Below are 26,493 nucleotides of genomic sequence, written 5' to 3'. Positions count from 1 at the left end.
ATAAAACACATTTATTCATCATATCAGAGTCTGACCACTCTGACTTGGCCTGACACCATTTGAAATACAAGGTTAATATCCGGCTAAACTCTAAAATATCTCTGTCATAAAACTAGCTTAGAGGACCCTAGAGTAAAATATCTCTGTGAACTCTCCCTTTAAATCAACCTGATATATGAAGACAGCAGCCTGCGCTGGCTCCACAGCTCAGTCTGCCTGTCTCTGTCTGAGCAGGTCGCCCTCGGTTATACCACAGGACACCATTTGAACTTGGCAAGACAGAGAGATTGATGTCTGAACTAGCGTCAAGCGGAGGACGAGCAGCTCAACCTCGTCTCCCCAGGTTGAATTTTTCATGTCCCACTCTCCATTTAGGTGACAACCGTCTGATATAGTGAGCATGCCACAGCTGCTAATGTCTGACATTAAATGGGAAATATAGGTTAGAGCCTGCACCCAGCTATGGAACACTTGCAAAGGCCGTTAAGACAAATCAAGTTGGCCTGAGGAGTCTAAGGTCAAATGAGGTCCAACATAGACACATCATTTATGCTATTCATATGGTGTATGTGCGTGTGTGTGTGTGTGTGTGTGCGTGTTTAGCAGAGGTCAACTAGAGAGTCTTTCTTTGCATCAAAGTATTAAATTGATATGATTCATTGATGTGACAGCTTATACAAGCTACAAAGACTCACAGGGAGAAGTCCCCTTGAACTGGTGAAGGACAGCCTTACATACATACCCACACAGACACACACACACACAGACACAGACACACAGACACACACACACACACACGCACACACACACACACACACACACACACGCACACAAACGTTTCACATATACCAGTTGTCAAAGTGACATGAATCATAAACGCAGAGTAGGGACATGATATGTTGTGGGGTAGTTTCTACGCTCATACTGGGTGCAGGCCACAGATACACGTTGACCACATAACAAACTAACAGAAAGCTTGGATGGTGCACTCTGCTTTTAAATAACCATTTAATTAAAACCAGTCATGAATAATAGAAAGCAAAACCTACATTGTGCAGTATATCTACACATGCAAATCATGATGTTCAAAAAAATACTGTTGACATCATCATTTGCTAGCTAACTTTCTCACAGTGACATTACAGGAATAACAGGGAAAACACTGGCAGAAGCAACAGTAATAGTAGTAATCATTGTATTGATATCTGTCTATGTAGGCCGTTAGGAAGTGTGTTCAAAATAGGGTATTTGGCTCTGAGTTCTTTTGGGTCACACTTAACTTACTCCCTTGCATGCGCTGGTTTGACATCTTGGTGTCTGGCTTTGCACACCAGTGGGGGAGGGCATAGTAGAGGGTGAAGTGTGCTTTGCAATCATTGTGCCATGAACGAGTGCCTCTGCCCACCTCTGTCCTCTGCCCAGTTCCTGCGGGCTTTATTCATGTTATGTTCTTCTTCCGAATACTTATACTCACTGACTAATTAAATTTACAACATAATGCGTTTCATTTGCAATATGTTGTGAATTCCAATAAGACAAAAAAATTACTTGGTTTTATTAACATCTAATGCGGTGCATTGTTAAGCCACAATTACACTTGACAGCTGCTGGTTAAACATCACCAGTCTTACAGAATAATTACAGAAACCTCTGTGCTTTTGTGCACATCAAACTTGTTGGTTTGATTCATTATTCTAACAATATTCTAACATATATTATTATTTAACAGGAGTGTTGAAAAAAATGAAAGCAGTTCACACAGCTCCATGAGAAGGCTTTGGTCTCATTAATAACTTCCTGAGGACTGTTAACTTGCATCAATATGGAGAGTAAAGTCAGGTAAAGGTTAGGGCAACAACTGCATTATATTTTGAACTAGTCCTGCAAATGCTCCATCCAGTGGTGTGCATTTTCAATTACATTACTGATAGTACTGCTCCTGTGATAACAATAACAGTAACAATAACAATCACTTTATTGATCCCCAAAGGGAAATTAACTTGAGCAACATATTGTGATAGAGATTTTTCAGGGAAAATTTTACAGTGATTCCTCCAAAATCAGCAAAATCTGGCTTAAAGGACAGAATCTGTCTGTGGTTATGTCTGTCCCTCTAGTAACTTGAGAATCGCTCGCCTCTGCTTCAGACTTTGGAGGTGTTTTGTTGAAGACCCAAGGGATTGCAGTATTGAATTTGGTGCAAATTTGGATACAAACCTATCTTTATCAGCCACGTCCATTTATGTCTTGATCATTTTCTTGCCATTTTTAATTCTGTCTTTTTAGGTTTTGCTCCACTCTTTATAGACATTTTTACCAAACAGCTCTAAATTTGGTACAAACCATCTCTGAATCTCTGGAAACAAGCAACATTTTTGATACTCTATAGCTGTGGGCAAGGCTTACATAACAGAAAAGTGAGCCTTTTGTGCTTTTGCAGCCACATTTGGTTGACGTGTGTGTGTGTGTGTGTGTGTGTGTGTGTGTGTGTGTGTGTGCACTCGCGTACCTATCCAACAGTGGACCTGGGCGTCGTTACACACTCACCAAGAGGGGACTTGACAACCAACAGGGGACTTTTTTGAGGTCCCCTCTTGGTCATGCTTTAAATCAACTTAAAAACATGTCAAAACCACTCTGGTTAATTTTTACAACTTTTGCCAAGAGGGGACCTGAAAGTGTGTGAGTGTTTAAGACCCCGCTCAGTAGTGTCTCTACAGGCTCAAGCAGGAATTGTAACGACCCATACACACACGTCGTTTTCTTAACACTCCTCTATTGTTTGAATGGCTTGCAGCCCCAGGCAGTCTTTCAGGCTGGAGAGGGGCTATTACACAGGGTGCTTAGAAAACAAAGCAGTCTCTCAACACAGGATTTGTTAGAATAACATTTGTTATTACTTTTTTTGTTAAATATAAAGCCTCATACAAAATTTGAGTCTGTAAAAATAAGTTAAAAATATTAAGGCTCAGAATTTGTAGGCGTCTTAACTTTAAACTGATAACTGTAATAAATACATATCTTGTACCCAGAAGGCAGGAGAGTAATAAGTATTTCAGAATTTGAAAAGTAAGAAAAATAGGAAACACTGATGAAGTTAAGAATTTAATTGATAGCACAAAGATCTGTTTTTTTTTCAGTTGTAACAAATAACTAAAAAATGATTTAATATCAGGGTTCGACTCGATAATTAATTCATCTTTTTTTTTAAATACTCACAGGACAAACTGTCACTGGATGTCAATCATTAATTATTTGTGTGTGTGCTCTATATGTGTGCTCAGTATCCACTTACAGGAATGAACTTTGCTTTTTCATGCATGACATAAAAATTGTCCCCACTTGTATTATATGGAATGACAGGGGTCCACTGTTGGCTGGCACATAATGACACAGGTTCCCTCTTAGATAGCATGGAGTGACATTCACACTCCAACATGCATTTAATAAGGAAACAAATCACACATCCATTTAATTTTCTTTTTAAGAAAAGCCTTAACCTTTGAATAATAATTATTTAATTATTATGTAAACATAATTTTTTATTATGTTTTCAAAGAAAATATAAAAGCTCAGCTTTAATGGATATCTTAAACAATTGTAATCTTTACACTTGATGAAGAGCTTCTCAGAGGGTAATGGAAAATAAATACTTTAAAATCTAAAACAGAAAAGAACATCACCAGGTTCAAAGGATTAATATAACACTTAGCACACTCCCCTGTTTAGTATTTCAATTAACAGCTATAAAAGATAGCAGACTTGATATTATACTGTAATTCTTCATTCCCTAAATACTTAACTGACAAATTTTCACAAGCTGTGGATGTCAATTCATTTTTTCATGAACCTCTGTGAAGTCTAGACTTGAAAAAAATGATCTTTGTGTGTTGATGCACTTCACATGAAAAAGAGGTCCACACTTGTATTGTATGGAATGACAGGGGTCCACTGTTGGCTGGCACATAATGACACGAGTTCCCTCTTAGATAGCATGGAGTGACATTCACACTCCAACATGCATTTAATAAGGGGGGGGGGAGTCCTTTAGTAGTCCATACTTTAAAAAGTTTTAATCTTAACTTAATAATTCAATAATTATTCTTGAAACATTTTGTTACTGTGTTTTGTTTTGTTTTTAAACAAAAATTAAAAGCTCAAATAGATGGCTGGACCATTTTCCATCTTGGCACTAATAAAAAGTAGGGCTACCCAAAAAGCAAGTATGGTACAGTACGGTGAGTACTTTAAAATCTAAAACAGAAAAAACATCATCCAGTTAAAAAATTAATATTATGCTCAGCAGCACATTACGGTTCTTTTTACGTTTAAATTAAAAGCAAAAACAGTTTAACTGGCAAACATTTACTAGACATTAAAATGGTTTTTAAATACTCATCTGACCAGTTTTCACAAGCCATGGATGCCACATAATTGTTCTATAAAACTTTGGGGGGAGTCTTGACTTGTAGCAATAAAAGAGACTGACAGGGGTCCACTGTTGGCTGCTACATAATGACACAAGTCCCCTCTTAGATAGAATGAAGTGACAGTCACACTCCCAAAGAGTATAAAAGGAAAAATAAGAAAGTATGAATCTTTCTCAAGAGAGAACATTTATCTAAAGTTAATATGATCTGGACTGTTGTTGTAGTTGGAAACACAATGAAAGCCTATCATGTTAAATCTTAAAAGGAAAAATGAATATTTCAGGTATTGATATTAATGCACTGCCAGACAACCTCAGTGTAACATGGTAAAGTCTTCTCCGTTAGGTTTGCCCCTGGAGATTTCTTTCTGTTTGCTGTCATGGAAACAAGTACTTAAACTTATCTGTTTCACAAGTCATACATTTATCAGCAAATAATAAAGGCCTATGTGAGGGCTTTCGGATGATGCAGATTAGTGACTATAGTGTGCATAAATGCTGCATTAGGTTTACACTGATACTCAGCAGCTATGTCTCTTTATGGGTCCACATATCCCAATATGGTAAACTTGTCAACCTGGTATGTTAGTGTTTGTAATGGTTATTATAATGGTGATAAACTACCTACAGCTTACCTCAGAACCAACAGGTAACATATTTATCAGTTTGTTTTGTTCTGAACTTTTTCAAACAGAAAAGTTAGTCTGCTTTAGACTGTACAGAAAGACAGAGGTCTTCATCTTCTGCACTAAATGGCACTAGTCCCTTTTGAAGTGAATTTAACAGTGCTGTAACCTGTTTATTCTTGTTTTAAACATTTCACAAGTCTTTTGTATAAAGATAAAATGTGTGTTGGTTAGTTAATTTATAACTCAGGTTCCAACAACCAAGAAAAAGAAAACAGTACAAAAAAACTTAAAACCCACATTAGCTTCATCCTAAACAGATTTTCTCACTTGCTCTTGCTGCTATCAAATGCACTTATTTGTATGATATTATTATGAATTAAAATGTCAGTCAGAATTATTATTATCTAAAGCTGTCTCATTAGTGGAAAGACTTTCACTGCACCTACAGTTCATCTATGTAACTGTACAGAAGAACCTTGTACACTGTGTTTAAAGGCAGTCAGGGATATTTAAAATTTCCCCTGCTTAACATGATTTCTTATCAAGAGTTATAGAGAGGATCAATACCATTCTGATACATAATTTTGAAACAAGCCAGTTAGCTTGGCTGATTGAACACAGGTAAAGACCTGACCTGCTCTGTGAACAGTTCTGAAACACTGAGGCCATCAGAGCAATCATCAGTTTGTTCTTTTTTATTTTAACAGATCAGATCATAAAACAAAGTTAAAAAAAATAAAATAAAACAATCATTATTTATTTTGTTAATAAACCCCTATTTCTATTCTCAACCATGCGTTAACATTTTAGGGGGGAAATCCTGTGTTAGCTACTTTGAGCTGTACAGCAGGTAAATGACCGGGCAGCTTGAAAGATGATACTGACGTGTAGGATTAACACCACATTTATGGAGTGAAATTATTATTGATGGGAGTTTAAAAATATTTTAAGTGAAACTGATTAAATGGCTGTTCATCTCTCTGGTCTAAAACAAATAGATAGAATGTCCTTATAGATGCTGTAGTAAGCAATAGGACTTTATTCAATTCCCACACAGCTTTGTCAGAAGAGTTGCACATTTCTTCTAAAGTGAGGGGAAGTGATCAGCACCCTCGTGCTTCACAGCAGAGCCTAACTTTTAAGGTTGAAGTGTGGTGAGTGCTGTCTCTGAGACGTGAGCGACCTGGAGCGGGTGAGGGGCGCGAGTCTGTGACTCTGTGAGAGTCAAACTGTGACCGTCTCTACCTGTCCTTGGGTTTCTGTACTGTGGGGGGTTGGGCTCCTGTAGCTAACGATGGTCGTTAGAGATTCTCACACCTCTCAGAGCCAAGATTTTCTATCGAATCCATCCTGACTGAGGGTCATTCCTCTCTCCTGAGCTGAGCAAGGGCTGGTTGAGCATTGAGAAAATTACTTCTAATTCTCCTCAGAAGAAGCAGCTAAACAGGGTATTTTTTGCATTAAGAAAAAGTACTGCAAACTGAAATATTCCAAAATATATGTGGAATTTATCAGTTTATTTAATTTAAATAAGTTGGGGTTCAATTACTTGAAAATTAAAATATCTGAGGTAGTTGTTCATGGTGATTAGAGCTCTTTGGTTCTCAGTACCTCTGCATGCCTTAGTATCTTTATTATTTGACCCTGGCTGTTGTAGGAAATAGACAGAAATAAACAGAAAGGAAGGAGGCCTATTGCAGGCCAACTCTCACCCAGAGGACCAGCTATCCACAGACTACAGTCTGATCTGGATGTCTGTCTGCTCAGTGCTGTCAAACCAGCAGCTGCTCCACTTCTTCTCAATATGAGACCAAAAGATCTAAACATTGTAATTATACACACACCACAGGTGTCAAACTCAAGGTACAATCTGTACTACAAGATAATATATTTCCATAATAACTGGCCCGTTGGTATATAGCACACACACCACTGATACTGATACTGATACGCCTGTGGGAGACTCAGATGCAGCACGGAAACTTGGGTCACTTTTCCTGTTGCCAAACAATGACCAACCAGGTCTCCACCGCTGCAGGCACGGTGTTCCCAACTGTGCATTTTGCTGATAAATTAAAATTAAAATAAAGAAATTTGAAGTGCTCAGTCATCTGTTTGCAGTTTATGTGGAAAGAGCACCTGTAAACATCCAAATGCAACTGATAGAACTCCAATGTGATGGCACACTCAAGGCAATGATTCTGAGGGCACTGCACAGTTACACTCTTCGTCCCCAAAACAAGGCTCCAACTCAACATGTTTGGAGGCACATACCTGTGAGAGCAACTATTCTCTGTGATGAAGATATCTAAAACCTCACACAGGAGACGTCTCAGTGATGCACACCTTCACTGTGAGAGTGTTCATAGCTCAAAACCTAACCCCAAACATTCATGAACCTGCAGCTAAGAAAGATGCCAAGCATCTGACAAACGGCATAAGAGCAGAGTGCACTGAAATGTTTTCTTTTTGCACCTTTTCCTGTTATCTCAAGTAAGACTGCTGATGGTGATGTCATCAGATTGATCACGTTAAATAGTCTGATTTTGCTTTTAGTTCTCTGTCATTTTTGTGGATGATGCTGATGTGTCGATTATTTTAAGTTTGATTCTGATACTCTTGGTTTGTTCTGAATTCTATAAGATGTCTTAGGAGCAGTTAAGTTCATGATTGTTGACCCCGTTCGGCCCTCAACTTAGACCCAGTTTTTAATTTTGGCTCCCTCTCTGATTGAGTCCGACAGCCCTGATATACACTGAATACGCACTTTGTCAGAGGGGTGGAGGAGAGTAACTAAATGTGTTGATGGAGAACTTAAGCTTCAAACTTGGGCTGGCTGCTGGTTTTACCAAACATTCACTTTTTTGGACATTTTACAATGAACACATTTTAACAACTGATAATGATCATAGATCCGTTTCAGGCACTGTTGTAATGATGTCTTTATTGTCTTAAAATCAAATGTAATTGTGCTCTTAAGAAAAAGTTTTAACATTTTTAACAGAGAACATTAGTATTGTAACAGATCTTTTCAGATCTCTGCTATAGATGTAAAAATCTGATTCTGATAGGTTGTTCGTTCTCAATGCTGCAGACTTAGAACTCTGAAACTGATGAGAAAGTTTTTTTAAAAGAAACTGACATGTAAAATAACAGGCACAGTTATGTAGTGAAATGCTTTTCTGTATGAGGCTGACTTCATTTTTAATTATCTGATTAAATTCTTGATCCATTTTCTGTGATTGGCCAGACACACTACCAACAAAAACAGTTGTACTGGCTAAAACCAAAATGTAACCGACAGCTGTGTTCATACGATCAGAGTCCGCCTGTGAAGCAGTCTCACATCCTAACCTGTGCTGGTCTCCCACTGTGAAACAACACTTCACTGAAGCCCCTCTGCATAGATGAAGTGTCACTCTGGGGGTTGTGAAGAGACCTTTGACCTCTCCCTTAGTTTTGTAAAAACACAAAGTCAGTATTTTGATTTAACAATTATAAAGTGTTTGATGTATCCCATAATGTGTATTAAAACCTTATACACTTACACAAACATACAGTTACTCAGATTAACACCTCTGCTATAGAAGAAAATCATTTGATAGTCGTTCTTCTGTAGTCCTAGCAGAAGTGTTCATCACCTTTAGCTGTCTTAAAAAATATCTGTTGATGTTTTTTACTTAAATACCACGTTATCACAGTCAGTGGGTCCCATAGTTTATCCTCAACCTGGTATTAGTACATTTAGTTTTAGGTCCGGCAATTAGGCCATGAATTTACACAACTTGCACACTTTTCTGCGAATTCATCTCTGCTTTGATTCACTGGATTTGACAAGAAAAGGGTGAGTAAATCGCTTAAAACTTTTGCTTTTCATTATTACAATGTCTACAACATGTAGATATTTTGTTATTGTGGAAAGCCTGTTGTGTCTATGTTGCAGTTTTAGAACATGGGCTTTAGTGGTAGTCAGAGCAGCATGTGCCCTTAGATGGGCTGTTAGATTCAGCTCATGTTCAAACATAGAAAAATGTGATAAAATTAATCAAATGTGTTTTTGATTCACTATTACTAAGTTGTTAAAGTGTTTCTCTTTTAAAAGTTCAAATTTGGACCAGAAATGAACAAATTAATAAACCATATCTAGCTGCAGAAGTTTAATGTCTTTAGTGTTTGAACTCTATCTGTGTCATTTAAGTTATAGAATACATTGCAGTGATCCTGGGCTCTGTCTGGGCTCTGTTTGCTTGTTATATTAGGGCAGAAAGGACTTCTGATTGTTCTGTGGGGGTTGTATTCAGAGGGAGAAATGAGAATGGTCTGGGGGGTGCCTGTTCATTGTTCTGGTTCAGGTGAGAATGGTCCTGGATGGGGGGGTGTAAGCGTCCCAGGGAGATGAATGGATTCCTTGTAATAAGATGAGAGGTTAACAACCAGACAGTCTTGTGCTAAATTAAATATTCTGATGTTTAGTGGGTAAAATACTGGCTGATCCCCTTCATGTTATTTCTAAAATTAATTTAAAAATTATTTATTTATTTTTATTTTATTTATTTTAATGCTATTCACTTGTTCCATTTCAGAATGCCACATGCAAAGACAGGTCTTCTGCACAGTGTGCAGGAGGTAACAGATCCAAAATGGAGGCAGTGATGCTGAGATGGAACCAGAAGACACTGGAGCAAATGAAGAAGACGAAGATGAAGAACTTGATGAAGTTGACAAGGACACCAACAAAACACTGACGGCCCTGCAGTTATTGAATAGATATGGACATCAGGCCCAAACCAACCAAACACAACACCCCACGACAGGTGTCAGTGGATGAAAAGTGTTTAGTCCTATATTAGTGCTCAATGGTGGCACAGTGTTCAAGTAAACCTGATAAAGTGCTCTTTTACGTGCACATACAGTGTATAAATCAGGATAAAGGAATGTCTGAGGTCCCTTCATGAGTCCACAGCTCGCTGAAAACTGAAACTAAGATGAAATTCAGCTTTCTAAATACATATTTCTATTTTTTCCTGTAATAAATGACTCTTAATAAAAAATATGACTGATTATTGTCCATGATAAACTGTGAACTGTGGCTAAATAAGAAATAAACAAAAGCTAATTTACCCTTAGTTGTCCTGTGTAATGTTTCAGACAATGTGAGTGCGTACAGATAAATTCTGCTCTCAGTGAGGCCCAACGTTGTAATATTACAACATTTCATTACAAACTTAGTAAAACAAAAACTTAAACACTCTTCAACTCCTGCATCAGAGGCCTGCATCTGCATCTATCCCGCCTGCAGTAACTCAACATTCACGTTAATGAAGACAGTGTGTCAGGACATTCAAGAGTAAAACTGATCACACATGAACAATGTGTTTTACACTTCACCTGCTTTAATCGCTTATTGACAATGATCCGATCTTTTCTGACCTAATGTTTACATACGTGCAGGAGTGTGAGCATCGCTCCATAACATCTAACAGGGGACCTGTGTCATTTAGTTCAGGCAAAGAGGGGACTCAGTCATTCCTTACAGTCTGTCCCTCCTGTTTTAGAGCACTTGAGACAGTGTTTGACACAAAGAGGCTGAAAAACAATCCAGTCCATATTCATAGAGTATATAGAGTAAATATTAACTAATATTTAAAACTGTGAAGTGAAAAAAGGTGTTTAAAAAGGTCGACAGTGAGTGAAGAGAGGGCGTTGCATTAGAGTCAGAAAAATAAACCCTTTTTTCTGGTTGAGTTCTGGTGGTTATTTTCTTAAGATACAATAAAGTGCTCACGTTCCTGCACAGCTCTGCTTTAAGACGACACATTCTGTTAAATCAAGTGTCCACCTCATTATTTAAAACCCTCTGTCTGTCCTCTTATGGAGTTACCTACAGTCTCTCTCAGAACCAACACACTGGATTCAGACATTTAAAAGGGATTCATGTGTAGATTGTTGTTTATAAGTCGAAAGCAGAAGAAGTAGTCCCCACTTAGACTGTGCAGAATGACTGAAGTCCCCTGTTTGCCTGAACACAATGACAGAGGTCCCCTGTTATACTGTAAGGAGCGACACTCACACTCCTATTCATTAGGACAGAAAAGACTGATCAATAATGATTCCTTAGCGTTTGATCAGTGTTGGCTCATTATAAAGAATATATTTAGTAAACTTTCTCCAAAGAGACTCAAAATTACAGAATCATGTACCTGCATGCAGAAATTAAAAAGTAAATATTTTTCAGCTAAGCTGTAATTCATGCTTTTTAATAAATGCTAAAATGTGTGTCACAGAGATGTACATGCACATGTGAACAGAGATGGTTTAACATGTTTAAAGGCTGTCTTATGATGCAGAATTGTAAACATAAAACTGAGAGTTTGCATTAAGTTAAGGGCAAACAGCCCATGCTGTATTATTGTCACACTGATACTCAGCAGCAATTGCTCTTTACTGGAATTTACATTCTAATTTTCTCAACAGCTTGTACAGTGTAACTTGTACAGGTGTGGGCCCTGTGATGTTCAATGTATTGAGAGCTTTAAGAAAGCTTCATGTGTAGAATGTATTTTGTTAATGCTGTGAAACAGAAAGAAGGTAACCCCCTCAGAGTGTAAAGAAAGACTGAAGTCCCCTCTTTGCTTGAACACAATGACAGAGGTCCCCTGTTAGATGGTATGTCATGACGTTCACACTTCTTTATGGATGAATCCATTAGGTCAGAGGAACACATTATTTTTTGTTCGAACAAACTTTTTATAAATAAACAGGAGCTGCTGAGTGTCTGACTATTTTCCTCGAGTGTTGGTTTCCTGCTTTGTCTCTGCACTTTATCTAACACACAGGATGAAGGAAGCCCTTTTTAAATGTTTACTGTAACACACAGGTCAAAATGACCCAAAGTAACACTGAAGTCCCCAAGGAGAAATGTAACATTATAAACTGGTGGAATCAGTCTTTAAACCTTTGCTCTTTGCTGGAATATACATTCTCATGTTGTCAGGTAAAATGCTTTTCAGCTTGTACAGGGTAACTTGTACAGGCGTGGGCCCTGTGATGTTCATTGTAATGATGGAGTCATCAAACACCTGTAAAATAACAGGATGCAGACTTTAAAAAGAGCTTCATGTGTAGAATGTATTTTGTTAATGTGTGCTGTGAAACAGAAAGAAGGTAACCCCCTCAGAGTGTAAAGAAAGACTGAAGTCCCCTCTTTGCTTGAACACAATGACAGAGGTCCCCTGTTAGATGGTATGTAATGACTTTCACACTCCTTTATGGATGAATCCATTAGGTCAGAGGAACACTTTGTTTTTGTCAGCGGCTGGGTTAGATCTAATACACAAGGAGAAATGTAACATTAGTAAACTGCTGTAATCAGTCTTTAAATGTACTTTTGAGAATATATTTGATATAATTAAAGTCTGGATGAAGTAAATCTTGTTGCTAACAATGCTCATACCTGATGTTAATATAAGCAGCCAAGTAACTTCTGATTTCCAGGTTAAACTTTATCTTTTCTCTCTTAAACTGACCCTGATTTATTATTTATGAGTGATTTATTGTCCTGATATATGTATCATATACATGTTTCAACATTGATTACATTTAAGTTAAATGATTCATTATCATAAGAAACAAAGAAAGTCTCTGCAGTACATTAGCAGTCATTAGGTGAGAGACTGGGCACAGCTCTGCTGCAGTATATGGAGGTCCCCTCTTAGATAGGCAGCAAACACTCAAGTCCCCTCTTGGCAACTTCTTTAAAAAAAATAAAAATCCACATTTGAAGTAATATTCTGGTAAAAGACCTTTAAAGTAAATGTGCTATTTTATTTTTGTATTTTTAAAATGAGCAGAAACAGGAGTCCCCTCTTAGATATCCCACCATGACAGTCCCCTGTTGGTTATAAAGACGTGTATGTGTGTGTGTGTGTGTGTGTGTGTGTGTGTGTGTGTGTGTGTGTGTGTGTGTGTGTGTGTGTGTGTGATATGTGAGTGAATACAACAAATTTGGTAGCATTTGTGCCAAAAGGCTGTGCTGAAGTTACTACATTTAACTCTTGTTCTGGATGTTTATATGTTTGTATCACTATCCTTTGCATATCTGTATAACACTTTATCTGATCAACTACACACGTGCTGGATGTATTGCTGAGGCATTTTGGAATTTTTGCAGCCATATTGCTGTTCTAAACAATGCTTAAAACAGCAGTATCAGGAGCTAAAAAGTTTAGGAGTTTAAAATGTACATCGCTTTGGACAATGAAATTGTAACAGTGTAAAACACCTGAAGTGTCACTGCACACACAAAATTACCAGAAGGACATTTGGCATGCTCCAATGTACTCTATAGGGTGTACTTCATTGCTGTCTGCCCTCTACCAATTTATCAATGACAATTCTGATTTCTTTGTGTCTCTAATGTAAAAATGAAGTGGCATATCTGTCACACAGCCATTTACAAAGGAAGAAAAGTACAAAGACAGGGAGCTAAAGCCATGCAGGCCATGTGTCATGACACTGTTCTAGGATATGTCACCTGTTAATCCATGAGAACTGTGTAAAACCTTACAGAGTGCTCTCCTTAACCACTCTGCTGTGTAGCCATTTTACTATGCAAGTGGAAAAACATGATATTTAAGTCCTGAATAACCAGAGAGATGAAAAATAAATGAATTGCAGAGCGAGAAATGGAAACATTTGATCTTTCTTTGGAGGAGATTGCGCATTCTAATGAAAATACAATTAGGCCCTCAGAGGCTGTCTGCTGCCTCAACACAACAGATTAGTGAGTAGAGCCAAACATGGAAATGCTTCTTCTGGTTTATATTTGTCTGTTTCTCACTCTTTGCCCCTATTTCCTCCATCTTCTCCTGGGTTGTTACCATTGCACTAAAAAGAGACCAGATTGCATAGTAGCCTTGCATAGTAGCATTGCTTAGACACATTGTTGACTTGGGTTGAATGGACTCCCTAAAGGTATTCCCAGTAGAAGGCTTTCACATTTGAAACTATAATACAGGTCGCATTGTGTTTGCTTTGTATCTGCTGTGGTTTGTTTAAAAATACAAATTCATATAAAAATGACTTAAACTGTAAAGAATTGTGTATAATTATTCTGTGATGCATCTGTTCCACCTGCAGAGCTGAAGGCTGTTTTCAGTGCAGCCAGTACCCGAGGCTCCTCTCCTCCATCCTCAAAAATGTCACATCATTTGGTCAAAGGTCTCAAAAGGTCGTTACATGAGTGAGTTAGACACAAGTGCAATGAGAGAGCTGTTTTTTTCACATAGTGTGCACGTGGTAGAACCATATGGCTTAACGATAATTTAATGGGACTTCAGTGCATTTATTTATTTTTGGTCTTGATAAATCTTACATTTTACTTGAAAACACTGATGTAATGGTAAACAATCAAGTGATTTCACTGTGTGCTGTAGTGGTAAGTGAGCAGGCCTTATGAAAATTATATATTATTTACAGCAGTTCATCTGAAGCACAGATGGCACAGCGAGGAGAAGGAAAGAGGAGGGAGAGGAGAGGAGGATGCTGCAGGCGTTACTCCCATCTTGACTCTCTGTTTTACATGCCCATGCATGGGTGTACAAAGCATCCCTGTAAAGTCATTTGACAGAGACCAGGTGTGAATTCTGAGTTCCACATGTAGGTTAGGTTTTGCCTACATTTTAGTAAACTGTGGGAGAAGGTGGTTGTACTTGTGGGCCTTTTGGCTTTTTCAATATTTAAGTAAGGCCATCCCTGAGTGCTTTGAGTCCCCTAAACAGAACCGTGAAATAATTGATCTTCTCTGAGAATGTTTTGCAGATACACTCAGTACGGACATTTTCTGACTTTGCAAATCATAAATTAAAAGTATTTCCTACTTATGTCTATTTAAAACCTTTATATGTTTCTCAAAATGCATTTGATGTGGAAAAAAACTATTATGCAGAATAACTAGGACGCAGGGTTTCTCCCCGGGTGTGTCTTCTTTTTTTTTATTTACTCCCTCCATCTCTCTTCACCTCATCTAACTTATTTGTTACGTCTTTCTTCCTCTGGTTATCTTCCTCTTCATCTGCATCATTTATTACCTTCTTTCTATCTATTCCTCTCCATCTGCCTCTTTCTCCTTTTTACCCTGATTTCTTTCACGTAGAGGCAGATCTGCCAGCACTTCTTTAAATACAGAGGAGAATATAGAAGTACACCCTGAGGAGAGACTTAAGATATCATCTCATATTTACACACAGTCACAGCTGCCTGGTTGCATGTCACCATTGCACATGGCTCCATTTATAGCTTTTAATAAAAAAATAAGGAGCGAAGGAAGGACATTTCAGTCACACTAATGTTATGAAGATTTATCCTGCATGTCACGAGAACAGTTTAAGTGTAGAAAGTATTTGAATTTGTGAGCAAAAAGTCCCACATTTGTACATTGCGTGTCAAACCAATAAGCACTATTTACCGATAATTTACAAATATTTCCTACAGTCAAAACACAAAAAAACACTGTAATTACTTTAATTTAGCAAACAGACCACATTACAAATCCAGCAGACACGGATAATATTAACGTTCTTTTGAATTACATTTCTGTTGACTTGATGAGTGAGTGGAATATTCTCCTTTTTGCTGTAGTTTGCTGCAGCTGGATATGAGCATGATGAAAGCAGAGTTTGCAAGCTGTAAAACCAAAGCAATGATCCGAAAAAGGCAAAAAAAGAAAAGAAAAAAAGGTCTGTAGAGCTGAGGGGAGCTGCAGAGTTTGGGTTTTTTTCTCTATGGGTCCTCAAGCTTAATCATGTCATGCCCTGTGAAATATCACCATTGTTAGTGTTAAAGTTTGGTTTGCTTAAGGCTCAAAACCTGTGGGTTAAGTTGTGCGAGAGTACAGATTTATGGAGATTCATTGCCTCAGTGTGTATTTCATTACTTTCTTATCATAGTTCATGGTTCTTGAAAAATATTATTTCAGCGGAAGCAGGTGAATTGTTTAAGTAGTGTCATATTGAATTAGCATGAATGACTTCTCTGATCTCTTCTGTAGCAAAGCAGGACCCTTAGTTTTGCTATGTTTGTTGACTGAAAGAGAGAACTGTAATTTTACAGATTTTAATCATGTAAAAATCTTCGGATGATCTAATCCTTGAATCTCTCCTCTCTGGCAGATGTATGTGACGTGCACGGTGCAGGCGAAGGGCACTCGTCTGGCCAAGCCAGTGCTGTCCCTCGGTCTCATGTGTATGGCATTTCTCACCGGGCTGAACCGCGTGGCTGAATACCGCAACCACTGGTCGGACGTCATCGCCGGCTTTATCATCGGCACTGCCATCGCAACTTTCCTGGTGAGACTTACAACCTCGAAGCTTTAATGCCTGTTTGTTTGTGTAAGGTATTGAAAGATTTGGAGTGTGTGAGAAACAGAGATGAATTATTTCTTTCTTTATCTGTGTCTTTTCTACCAACAAAATTACAGCATGGTTTAAACCAGAAGTCATGCTGAATTAAGCAAATCTTACTTAATATTCATTGGCAATGCAGTGCCTTTAAAGCATGCATAAACTAACCGAAATGAAGGAGTTAGAACCATTTATGGCAAGTGATAACTTAAAGGGACTTAAGTTATTATGAAAACAATATATCTAATGGCAATATAAAAACAATGTGACAATGTTAGTGTCTCATAATACTGAAACTACAGAGATGTGTCTACTGAATTTACAGAGCTAGTGAGTTTTAGCATTTTGTTTAGCCATCCAGGCTGCAGATTTGGGTTTGCTCTCACAGCTATCAGGGGCAAAATATTGAAAGGAGTGCACAGTTTTTGCCACCATTACAACTGCACAAAAAGGCAACCATGTTATTCTCAACGCACCTGCATAGGTTAAAATGCACCCCTTAAAGCCCTGCCAAGCATGTAGCATCCCAGTGCATTGAGTATATTTGGATTCATTTAAATGTGGCTTACATTTGGAGCAAATTGGGCCTTTTCATTTGCCAATGAGCCTCATTGAAGGAAGTCCAAAATGTCCAAAGAAAAACAACATTGCTTGTAAATACTATTTTGACATTGTTATCAGGGGTTAAATCTGTGGTCCTGTACAGGGATCAACCCTGACACTTACGGGCACAATCCCAGATGTCAGATCTGGAGCTGTTATCCAAGATGAGGATAAGAATGTCATTTTATCTGGACAACCTGCTCTTGCTGGCTCGCTCCCGGGAGGAAACCATGTTACAGACGGTAAAACTGGTATCACATCTGTCGAGCTGTCCCCCTTCCCTTCAAACTCATCATCTATTGGGGGGTGGAAATTAATTTAGTCAGCGTGATAGCTTGGCTCTCGCAGCACAGAGTGTAGGCGTTGAAAGCTCTTCTCAGCAATCAGATGCATAACAAGGAAAGAATGTAATCAACTGCAAAACTTTATAGGCATGTTTGCTCTGTAACATCATTAGCGCAATGTCTTTTGTTAGGGGTTGTAAGTGAGACACATGGTGCAATCAGCAGCTATTTTTTGTGAATTCACCCTTTACAGTGAGCAGCTCTGCCTCCTGTGTGGCTGGGCGTTACATCCTTCCAGAGGTCAGAGACAAACAGATGATTACTTAGCTCTTTAACACTGGGATGTTGCAGAAAAAAGCAACTGTTTGACAAATCATTGCATTTAACGTCTATAAGATGAACATCTTGTTTTCACTACCCCCATGTGTCACAGAAAAGTTTTGTAGAGGTGTTCTCTGAGTTTAATGTTCCTGTATCAGCTGGTCAGACATCAAAAGGAACATTTCTGTCTGGAATGAAATAATGTGACCTGAAGCAGAGCTCAAGCTCTTGATGTCATATAAGACATATGACTTCAAGAGCTCGAGCTCTGCCTCAGGTCACATTACTTCTACCAGTAAGCTACTGGTTGCCTAAATTTCCCCCGGGATCTAGCTAGCTAGTTAGCCAGCATCTTATACAAGAGTTTCAGAGTGATATTTTTTTGGCAGGATTTTATTCTGTTTTCACTTCTTGGCAATAGTGGAACACTATTTGTTGCAGCCCTGCACACATAACAAAAGAAAATAATCTGATTGTGAGCATAGACTGTATAAAAAGGTGGACGACATGACAGCTCCCTAAAAGTGAAGCCGAAACATTTTGAGTGCGCCCTGCTGACTGGCTGCAGTATAGGTCATAAAACCCGCCTCCTCAATGCTAACAGGTGGGACATGAGTCAAACTATAAAATCTAAATACACGCCAAATAAATGTTGCTCAAACATGGTTTCTGTCATTAAAGCTAGGTCTTATCATGCTGATTTACGTCCAAGTTTATTTTTAATTAGTTATTTGATGCCTTCAAAAGAATGATTGACAGCTCTGTTGCAGCCGATCTGTTCCGGATTAGCAGAGTAGAGGGTGATGAGGAAACGTAACTAAAGCAATCAATCAATCAATCAGTTGAGGTTTCCATATCTGTGAACCTCAGACAAACACGAACAAGCTGTTCATCTGTTACATACGATGTGCGGGATGCTTGCTGTTTTTTTCAGTAAGTTCAGTCCAGATGACGTCACCACCGCAAGATGGCAGTGCCTATCACGGAGGCTATTTTGGCATCAATTCCGTACAATGAGAGTAGATGGAGACAAGTTGTCCACCTTTGTATACAGTATATGCTTGTGAGCTTTAAGACTTGAAGTTCCCAGGTTGCACTGCTCTGTAAGTAGGACTGCAGGGGACCTTACACTGCTCCGGCCCTCAGAGTTTCGCTGTATCTCTTCTCTGCTCAGCCAACTTGAAATTGGTTATTTCATTTGTATCCTCAAAGCCACAATTTGCTACTTATTAGAAGAAGTCTTGCAACTCCCACATCCATCGTAGCTACAGTAGTACCCCCAGGAAAGAGTCCATACACATATGTGACCTACATACTTGGGTTACTTTCCTAATCCAACCAACCACTCAGGAATGTGTCAGTCCTTGAAATTCAGTCACACGCATATCTCTGTCCTCTGCTGGGAGACTTCGGTGTGTTGGTGATGTGTTTGTCTATAGCTGGTCCATTTTCATTTATGTGTTTATCCAGTTATCTTCAATGTGGTTGTGTGTCATAGGTGGTGTGTGTTGTCCACAACTTCAAAGGCAAGTTACTGCTGAGCGACGAGTCACCGATGGAGCAACAGCCCAATATAGGAATGCTGAATATGGGCCGAATGGAGAGTCCTCTGGAGAAGTATATTGCTTCACAGGTTAGTATGGCAAAACACCACCTCTGCACTCAGGTATTGTCAGAATACACACCCCTGAGTGCTGAATAAAGTCTGATCTTAGATTCATGCTGGCATACTGTATGTATGTATTAAGTACTTTAAACTCATACTTTACATGAGCTTTAAACCAATATGGGTTTTTGAAGGCTAGTGATGTTTTAATCCAATTTTGGTTGGTAGCTTCACAATATTCAGTTTAACAATTGACAATTTTCATGTTTATTAATTTTTAAATGTTTTATTATGTTTTATTCGATTTTAAGACAAGGTTGAGAGGTGTCAGACCCCTGTCCCAGAGCTTGCCTTGCTCTGAACTCAAAGCAAATTTTAGATGTCTCGATTGCAAAGATCCAAAATAAAAGGAAAGATGCCACTTAAATTGCATCCACTTGAGGCTGTAGGACTTTATACGAACACTTTTGTGCAAGGTCAACATTTTTAACTTCAGTGGAAAATTGTATTATTCTGCTTCATAAATGTACAATCTCAAGTGTCATTAGGAAGAAAAAAAGAAACCTAACTTAACCCAGTCTACAAGGAGTCCTACAAATCATATTCAGCAAGAAATGGTGGTAGATGGAGTTACAAAGGGCAATACATTTCAATTGGCTTTCAAATTTCTGTTATTTGATAGTTTGGCTGCACACCTTAAATGGTTCAGTCCAGGTAAATGTAAAGTGACAGGTGTCACATACAATCAGTCAGCAGCGTATGGCATGTGAGGCTGTGATGCTGCTAGTGTTCTTAGCGCTATCATTTTTTATTCTTTTCAAGCTGTTTAGTAGAATCACAATACTGTGTACTTCCTTTACTCTATGAAGATTTGGTTACATTATTTAATCGTTTGGTCTTAGTTTCATATTGGAATAAGTTGCAAGCACAATGAATGAAAAAAATGTGATCTTTGTTTGATTGTTTGTGTAAAATATTTAACATTCGAAGAGTTTGAAAAGAATACAGGACTACTAGGAGTGTGTCACCCGTCACATATGAATACATTTTATTCACTGACTATAAGATGCAGCAAAAATATTTACAAGAAAAATTAAACAAGCTAAAACAGGGTCAGTCATTAACCTTATCGGCTGTGATTGAGACCATAACATTAGCAAGGCATTTTCTTCCTCCATTTTTCAAACTTTTACTGCTTCAATAGAGCAATCTGCTGCCATGTATCTAAACAGCAAGAAGACATCACTTTTAGTTAGACAAGGTTAAAGCAGCCCTTGTGGTTCTTTATGTTTCATGTACCTTAGATATGTGCCTTCTGGAATGGGTTTTAGTTGTAATTATTTTCCTTTCTATTCATGAAGGAATTGAAAGCTTCTTTAAAAAGACATTTGTTGCTTAGGTTGTAAGGGTTGTTTCAGAGAAGTTGGGTTACTATCACATTGAGGTAAACTACAATAAGATTGTAGATGTTTCTCAAAGTTAGCATTTTCTCTCACATCTTTACAGTTTGTGTTTCTGTTTGCACAAAATACCCAGTAGTCCTTAAAAATGGTACAGGTAGTAGTGTCCAAATTTTAATGGTACACCCACACACACACACACTGTTTCTTAGGAGACAGATGATGAAGATGAAGAGTCTAGCTACATTAAGGAGCGCTTCCTGGCCTTCCTGCACTGGCTGCAGGGTCTTGACTGGTTCCGGCGTCTCAGAAGAAAAAGGCAACAAACTTTGAAGTGCTTTTAATCCTGAGCTCTGCCAAATCTCTGGACACACTTTTTATTCCACATTTGAGCGTGACTGCTATGATTTGCAGATACTGTTCTGCAGATCGGGTCCTTTGTTAGACCTGCATGATAGCGGAAAGTTTAACAAAAGTTACAACAAAAGTTTTAATAGGGTTTGTGCACTGCCATCCCACTGACAAAACTGGTTAAATATATCAAGTCAACAATGATCCGACCAGTTCTGTTCTGCCATGTGTTTCACAATAGCCAGGAGTTAAATGCGTGTGTTGGCTCTATGTGAAATATTACAATTAGGTTTGGAAGTCCTATATTATCAGTTAAAGTGTTTTATATTATAAACTGACAGTTTCACTGGCAGTACCAAGAAGCATAAGTGGAACTTATTATAAGTATATATATAAGTTGACAAAAGTACTTATATTTCACAAATACTTTATTTTAATAAATTTTAATTAAAATTATATTTAATAGATTTTCCCATCAATGAGTTGTAAACACAGTGACATCACTAAAAAGAAGTCTGACAGGTCACGAAAACACAAGAAGTCAGATGATCACATAGGTTGTGAACAAACCAACACTGTAGTAAATCTATAAATGTAAGATAAGAATACAAATGTGGAAAGGAGGACATCATACTGGCAGTAAATCAGTCTGACTACAACAATAGGGAGGGGCTATGAACCACAATGTAAATATTTGAGATTCATAAGTCCCCATCTTTTTGTGATTATTTTCTATCATAAATTAACCTAAAACGCTGACTGCTCTCCTGTTTTCCCTCCCAGACATTCCACATTAATAACTGAGTCACGTCTCATTCAACATCGGCAGGTTTGAAATGTAGACTGAAGTCCCAAAGTTTTTTTTAATGGTCCACCGGTATATTCTCATCCGTATTTCAGATTGTGTACCGCTCTGACCCATTGCCTGCAGCGTAAACGGTAGTATTTCACTACAGCATCTCTTGCTGGGCCGTTCCTTTCAGAGGGACGGGCGCAATACATGCAGGGTGTTGTAGGAATGTAAAATGGGCGAAACAACAAGCTGTTTGTACAGCTTTCTCCACAGCTATGGTGTCAATTTCAGATATTATTGTTTCTGTCAATTACAGAGAACACCAGCTTTGACTGACAGTGGCAAATTTCTCACTTACAAGGTACTTCTCAATTACAGGTTTTAGTCTGTGCATAAGGTTACGTCTCAGTTGGAATTGCCTGTATCATGAGGGTTAACTCCCAACATTTCACATGCTCCCACTTTAGTTTGACCGCCAAATACAGTGATTCATTTTATCTGGTTAGACTGTTGGTTTGTTTACAACCATTTTGTTTCTTGCCCTGTTGGACCCATTTTTAATGATATCACTATTTTCCTATCACAACTATTATTCTGGTGAATATAACATATTTTTTGCTTTTAGAAATGAAAGACATGAGTACAAAAATAAGAGTCAGGTGTAATTGGTGGGGTTCCCTTGAGCACATCTATTTATATTGGTCAAACCCTGGTATTTTGGCCCTGTTGACTACCCATCTGTTGGGTTGGGAGCTTGGTCTGCAGTGACTGAACCAGTTTGTATCAAATAAAGCCAAAAAGAGAGGATGAGGCTGATTCAGCCAAATATAATGCTGTCCAGAGTATTTGGCATGTGTGGTGTGGTTGAAGTGCTTTTTTTCCTCTTTCTCCTGCAGTAAACTATTTTTATGTATTCAAATTCCTGTTGCTAGATGTAACAGCAACGTGTTTCTATTTACTCTAGCCTGCTGTGTTTTTCTTCACGCTTCCTCTAACAAGATACAAATTTAGCTGTGAAACGTTGAAAATACACGGCTCCTATCTGATGATTCAATTCACGGCTTCCTGCTGAGAGAGCCTGCGCTCCGTTGTTTTAAAAGAGCACAGATTCTCACATTCTCACCTCAGCTACGACCAGCTCAGTGGAAAATTGCCTGCTCCAAAAATAGCTCAGCCTAAAGATGCCTGGAAGCTAAACAAGCCAGAGTGAACAAAATGCCAGGGCAGGAAGGAACGTTTGAACAGTACAAATTAATACCACATTCTTTTTCTTCTTTGTTAGGGTAGATTGATATAACTTTATGTCCCAACTTCATGCTAAACTCAGCTGGAAGATACCAAAGCCATACAGGGGTATCCAATTATCACTGGCTAAGTATGATTTACCTGGAAGATAAACAAATGATAGATGCTAATGATTAGATCCGATTTTTGCACCTAAACTCCTTCCCTAAACCGAACAGATTACTTATTTTAATTAACCACCCGGGAGGAAATCAGACTTTCTTGTTAAAAAGGGTGAACTATTACTTGTTTTATTAGAAACATAACAGGAGAAAACTGCCACATGAGGGAGATATTTTCTCCAATATAAATGCTAATATATCCCTCCATGCTCAAATGAAAATAGTAAAGGATGATTCAGGAGTCAAATCAGTAACTTGAACTGGAAACTTAGCAAGACGCCTCAATGGGATTATTTGAGTTCAACCGTCAAGTTTGCTAAATCAGGTAGTGTGTCTTATAATAGGAGAGCAGTCACACAACATTAAGGCAAAATGAAAGAATATTTTTTAGATTTCATACATATGACAAAAAATAGAGCGTGGTATAATATACAAAAACAGAGAAAGGATGAAACATGAAACATATTATATACATTTGTAAAGTAGCAAAAACAAACCGGACAGATATACGATTATATCAGTGATAATATTGGTGGTGGTAGAGGCACTATTACTATCATGGCATTGTTTCCCAATGTAACTGCTTGCAACTGAAGACGACATTGTTAATAGCAATCCTGTTGCTGCTGTTTTTATGTAGGACATGAAAACTGCATTTCCCTGGTGATTCACTTGTGCACACCAATTTCCTCAAGTATATTATGCACACCAGTGACATATGTTTTGATGTCCCATATAAAGAACATATCAGTAGTCAAAGTGAAGAATCAGTAACGGCAGTGGATCATTTCAGGCAGCACTGATGACAAAATTATACTGAGAAACTGAGGGAAATATTTACCTGAGATAGAGGGGCACAATATCACATGGCAAAAAGTTGTGAAACAATCCAAGTCAATTTGAGTAGCAATACATTAAAATGTTGAAGTTAACTGATACATTTATTTGAATCGTCCCCCTGACTGTCTACAGTCGATGTGGGGAGTGTAAAGTAAGCATGACCCAGAGAGTCAAAATGACTACCTTCACATAATATATGCCACCTTGAAATATCCTTATTTTCTGTTCCTTTTCTGATTCTAAACTTTTTCCTATTTTTTTGCTTTGAAAACCACCATAAATAATGATGTTTTCCTTCCTTCCTGCAGAATCACATCGCCTTCGCTGAGGTCACATGACGTGGAGTCGGCCGTGTGGCAGACCCATTGGACGTCCACACTTTTCACCGTCCAATCCAATTAACCAGAGTCCAGCGCTAAACCCATTCCATGTGTGTGTCTGATCTGCAGTATGTTGTTGTATGTTGTCTTTATCAGGCCCCTGTTGTCCTCTGCAGCTTCTTGTATTCAAAGAAAAAAAAAAAGAAAGAAGAGTCAGGAACTCGGCAGGACAGGTTGCTTCTGCTTTCTCCATCTATGCACTTATTCTGAATCCTTGTTGGACTCTTTCCTCCCAAATCAAGCTTGTTGTGAGGCGAACCGAGAAGAGTCTTTGCACACTGTTGGACACGGGAAAGAAAACTGAAGAATTGGATTGTATTGCCTTGATATAATAAGATGGCTTTAAGGAAAACTGTCCAATCTTTGAGTTGGGTGAGCATGTCCGAACGAAAAGAAAAAAATGTGTTTCTTATCATCATTATAATATTCAGAGGATTTCTGGGAATATCAGAATTTGAAACTGATTGCTGCGCCCATATTTATCAAACACATGTATTGAGATTATTTCCATACAACGTGAGAATGAAAGCCTTTTACTTTATGTCCTCTGACTTAAAATGCTCCTGAATCTAGAAGATCTCCAGAGGGCTCTAAGTTGCCAAAGTATAGCCCCTTAGGGTCCTGGATGGATGTGGTACAAAGATGAAGACATTAACTGAAGCAAAAGGTATTATTCTGAATTAGTTAGTCTTACCTGTTTTTGCTAATGCTCTCTTTTAAACTGTTTTTGACAGTATTTCACAACAGCATTAAAGACAGCAATAGAATTTCACTTGTAGGGGTAAAGTAAATACTTTGACTCAAGAAATCATGCTGTTCAGCAAAAGAAAGAATGTCTGACTGTGCTAAGCTTTGAAGAAAAAAGAGGAGGTTTTCATATTTTTGTCTCACCATCAAATATTATATCAACCTGATCTGCAAGAGAGATATGTTTAGCAGTCAGACATGATAAAAGCTTTTGCCTAATGAGTTCAGTCCTTAACCACACACGTTCCCGGCTGGTGAGCAGCTGTCAGCTTGCTAGCTTCAGTAGATTTACCTTTATGTTCTCCCAGACTTTTTCACTTAAGTCCAGTTTGGTTTCCATTTGTGACAGTTGAAGCAATTCCTTGGGTTGTTGGCTCCTCTGTGTCCTGTGGTTACCATTAACACCTTTAGAGCCACAGAGACATTTGCATGTATCTTTGGAGAACCCTAATTGCTGCCTCAGTCCCTTTGTGTCTTGGTAAATTATAATCATAACATATAAAAAAAATGTTGTTGCCTAAATGTTTTATGACAGACACTGGTCTGTCCATGCCATTAAAAACATCTATGTGGTGGAGAAAATACCTTACTGAGCTTGCTTTAAAAACAGGGGTTGTGGAGATTGAATGACGAGGATGTTTACAAGACAGGGAGGGTCCCTGGCAAAGTGTCTCAACTTTTTGGTGCAATACTTTATCAATTACACTGAGTGTCTTTGATAAATATGGGCTCAGGTCAAAGTAGCAAATTATGAAAACTCTCTGTCTCTATATTCATGTGTCTTTCAGTTTTCTTGACATCTCTACGAAGGTTTAGGATTTGTACACAAGTGTATATCTGTGTGTGTACAGTAGATACAGTCAAATGCAACCAATGAAAATACTTTACACTCTGTATTATAAAACAAACATCAAGGGTTTCTTAGCCGCACCAGACAATCACCGTCTCTCTCTCTCTCTCTGTTTCCTTTTTATCTCTCTTACTCTTTTTATTGTAGTTAAAAAAAATAGTTATTCTGTGTGGGGTAGCAGATTATGACCCAATGCTGTATATGAGGAATGGACATGGTGAAAAAGAAGACAGTCTCTACAACCCATTGTTGAAAGAATGCACTTAGCTTTCTTTTTTATGTTTAAACTTTAAAATATAATGGTCATCTTGACTCACAGGCCAAAACTGAGATTTTTATTGTAAGCGTCAGATACAATTAGTTCTGTTCTTGCCTTCTGTTTGATTTTTTCTGCTATGTCAAATCAGGTTACAGTTACGTAAGAAAACCTACTGTTCAGTTTTTTCCTCCTCTTT

The 26,493-nt window shown here is 38.2% G+C and overlaps 1 protein-coding gene across 1 annotated transcript in view; it reads left to right on the top strand.

The window, feature by feature from the left end:
• The window catches only part of plppr5b (phospholipid phosphatase related 5b), a 76,876-nt gene extending 51,356 nt beyond the window's left edge, over positions 1 to 25,520 (top strand). Inside the window, exons 4-6 of the mRNA XM_069667243.1 lie at positions 16,227 to 16,403; positions 19,164 to 19,298; positions 24,370 to 25,520. Coding sequence (XP_069523344.1) covers positions 16,227 to 16,403; positions 19,164 to 19,298; positions 24,370 to 24,399 — 342 coding nt within the window. The 3' untranslated portion in view covers positions 24,400 to 25,520. The remainder of the gene's footprint in view (positions 1 to 16,226; positions 16,404 to 19,163; positions 19,299 to 24,369) is intronic.
• Positions 25,521 to 26,493: the final 973 nt, after the last annotated feature.

Source organism: Semicossyphus pulcher, unplaced genomic scaffold, assembly GCF_022749685.1.
Source record: "Semicossyphus pulcher isolate SPU_LCO1_2020_fin unplaced genomic scaffold, fSemPul1.0.p SCAF_18, whole genome shotgun sequence".
Classification (NCBI taxonomy): domain Eukaryota; kingdom Metazoa; phylum Chordata; class Actinopteri; order Labriformes; family Labridae; genus Semicossyphus; species Semicossyphus pulcher.
Note: the sequence above shows the minus strand (reverse complement) of the source record. Positions and strands in the feature narration are given on the sequence as shown.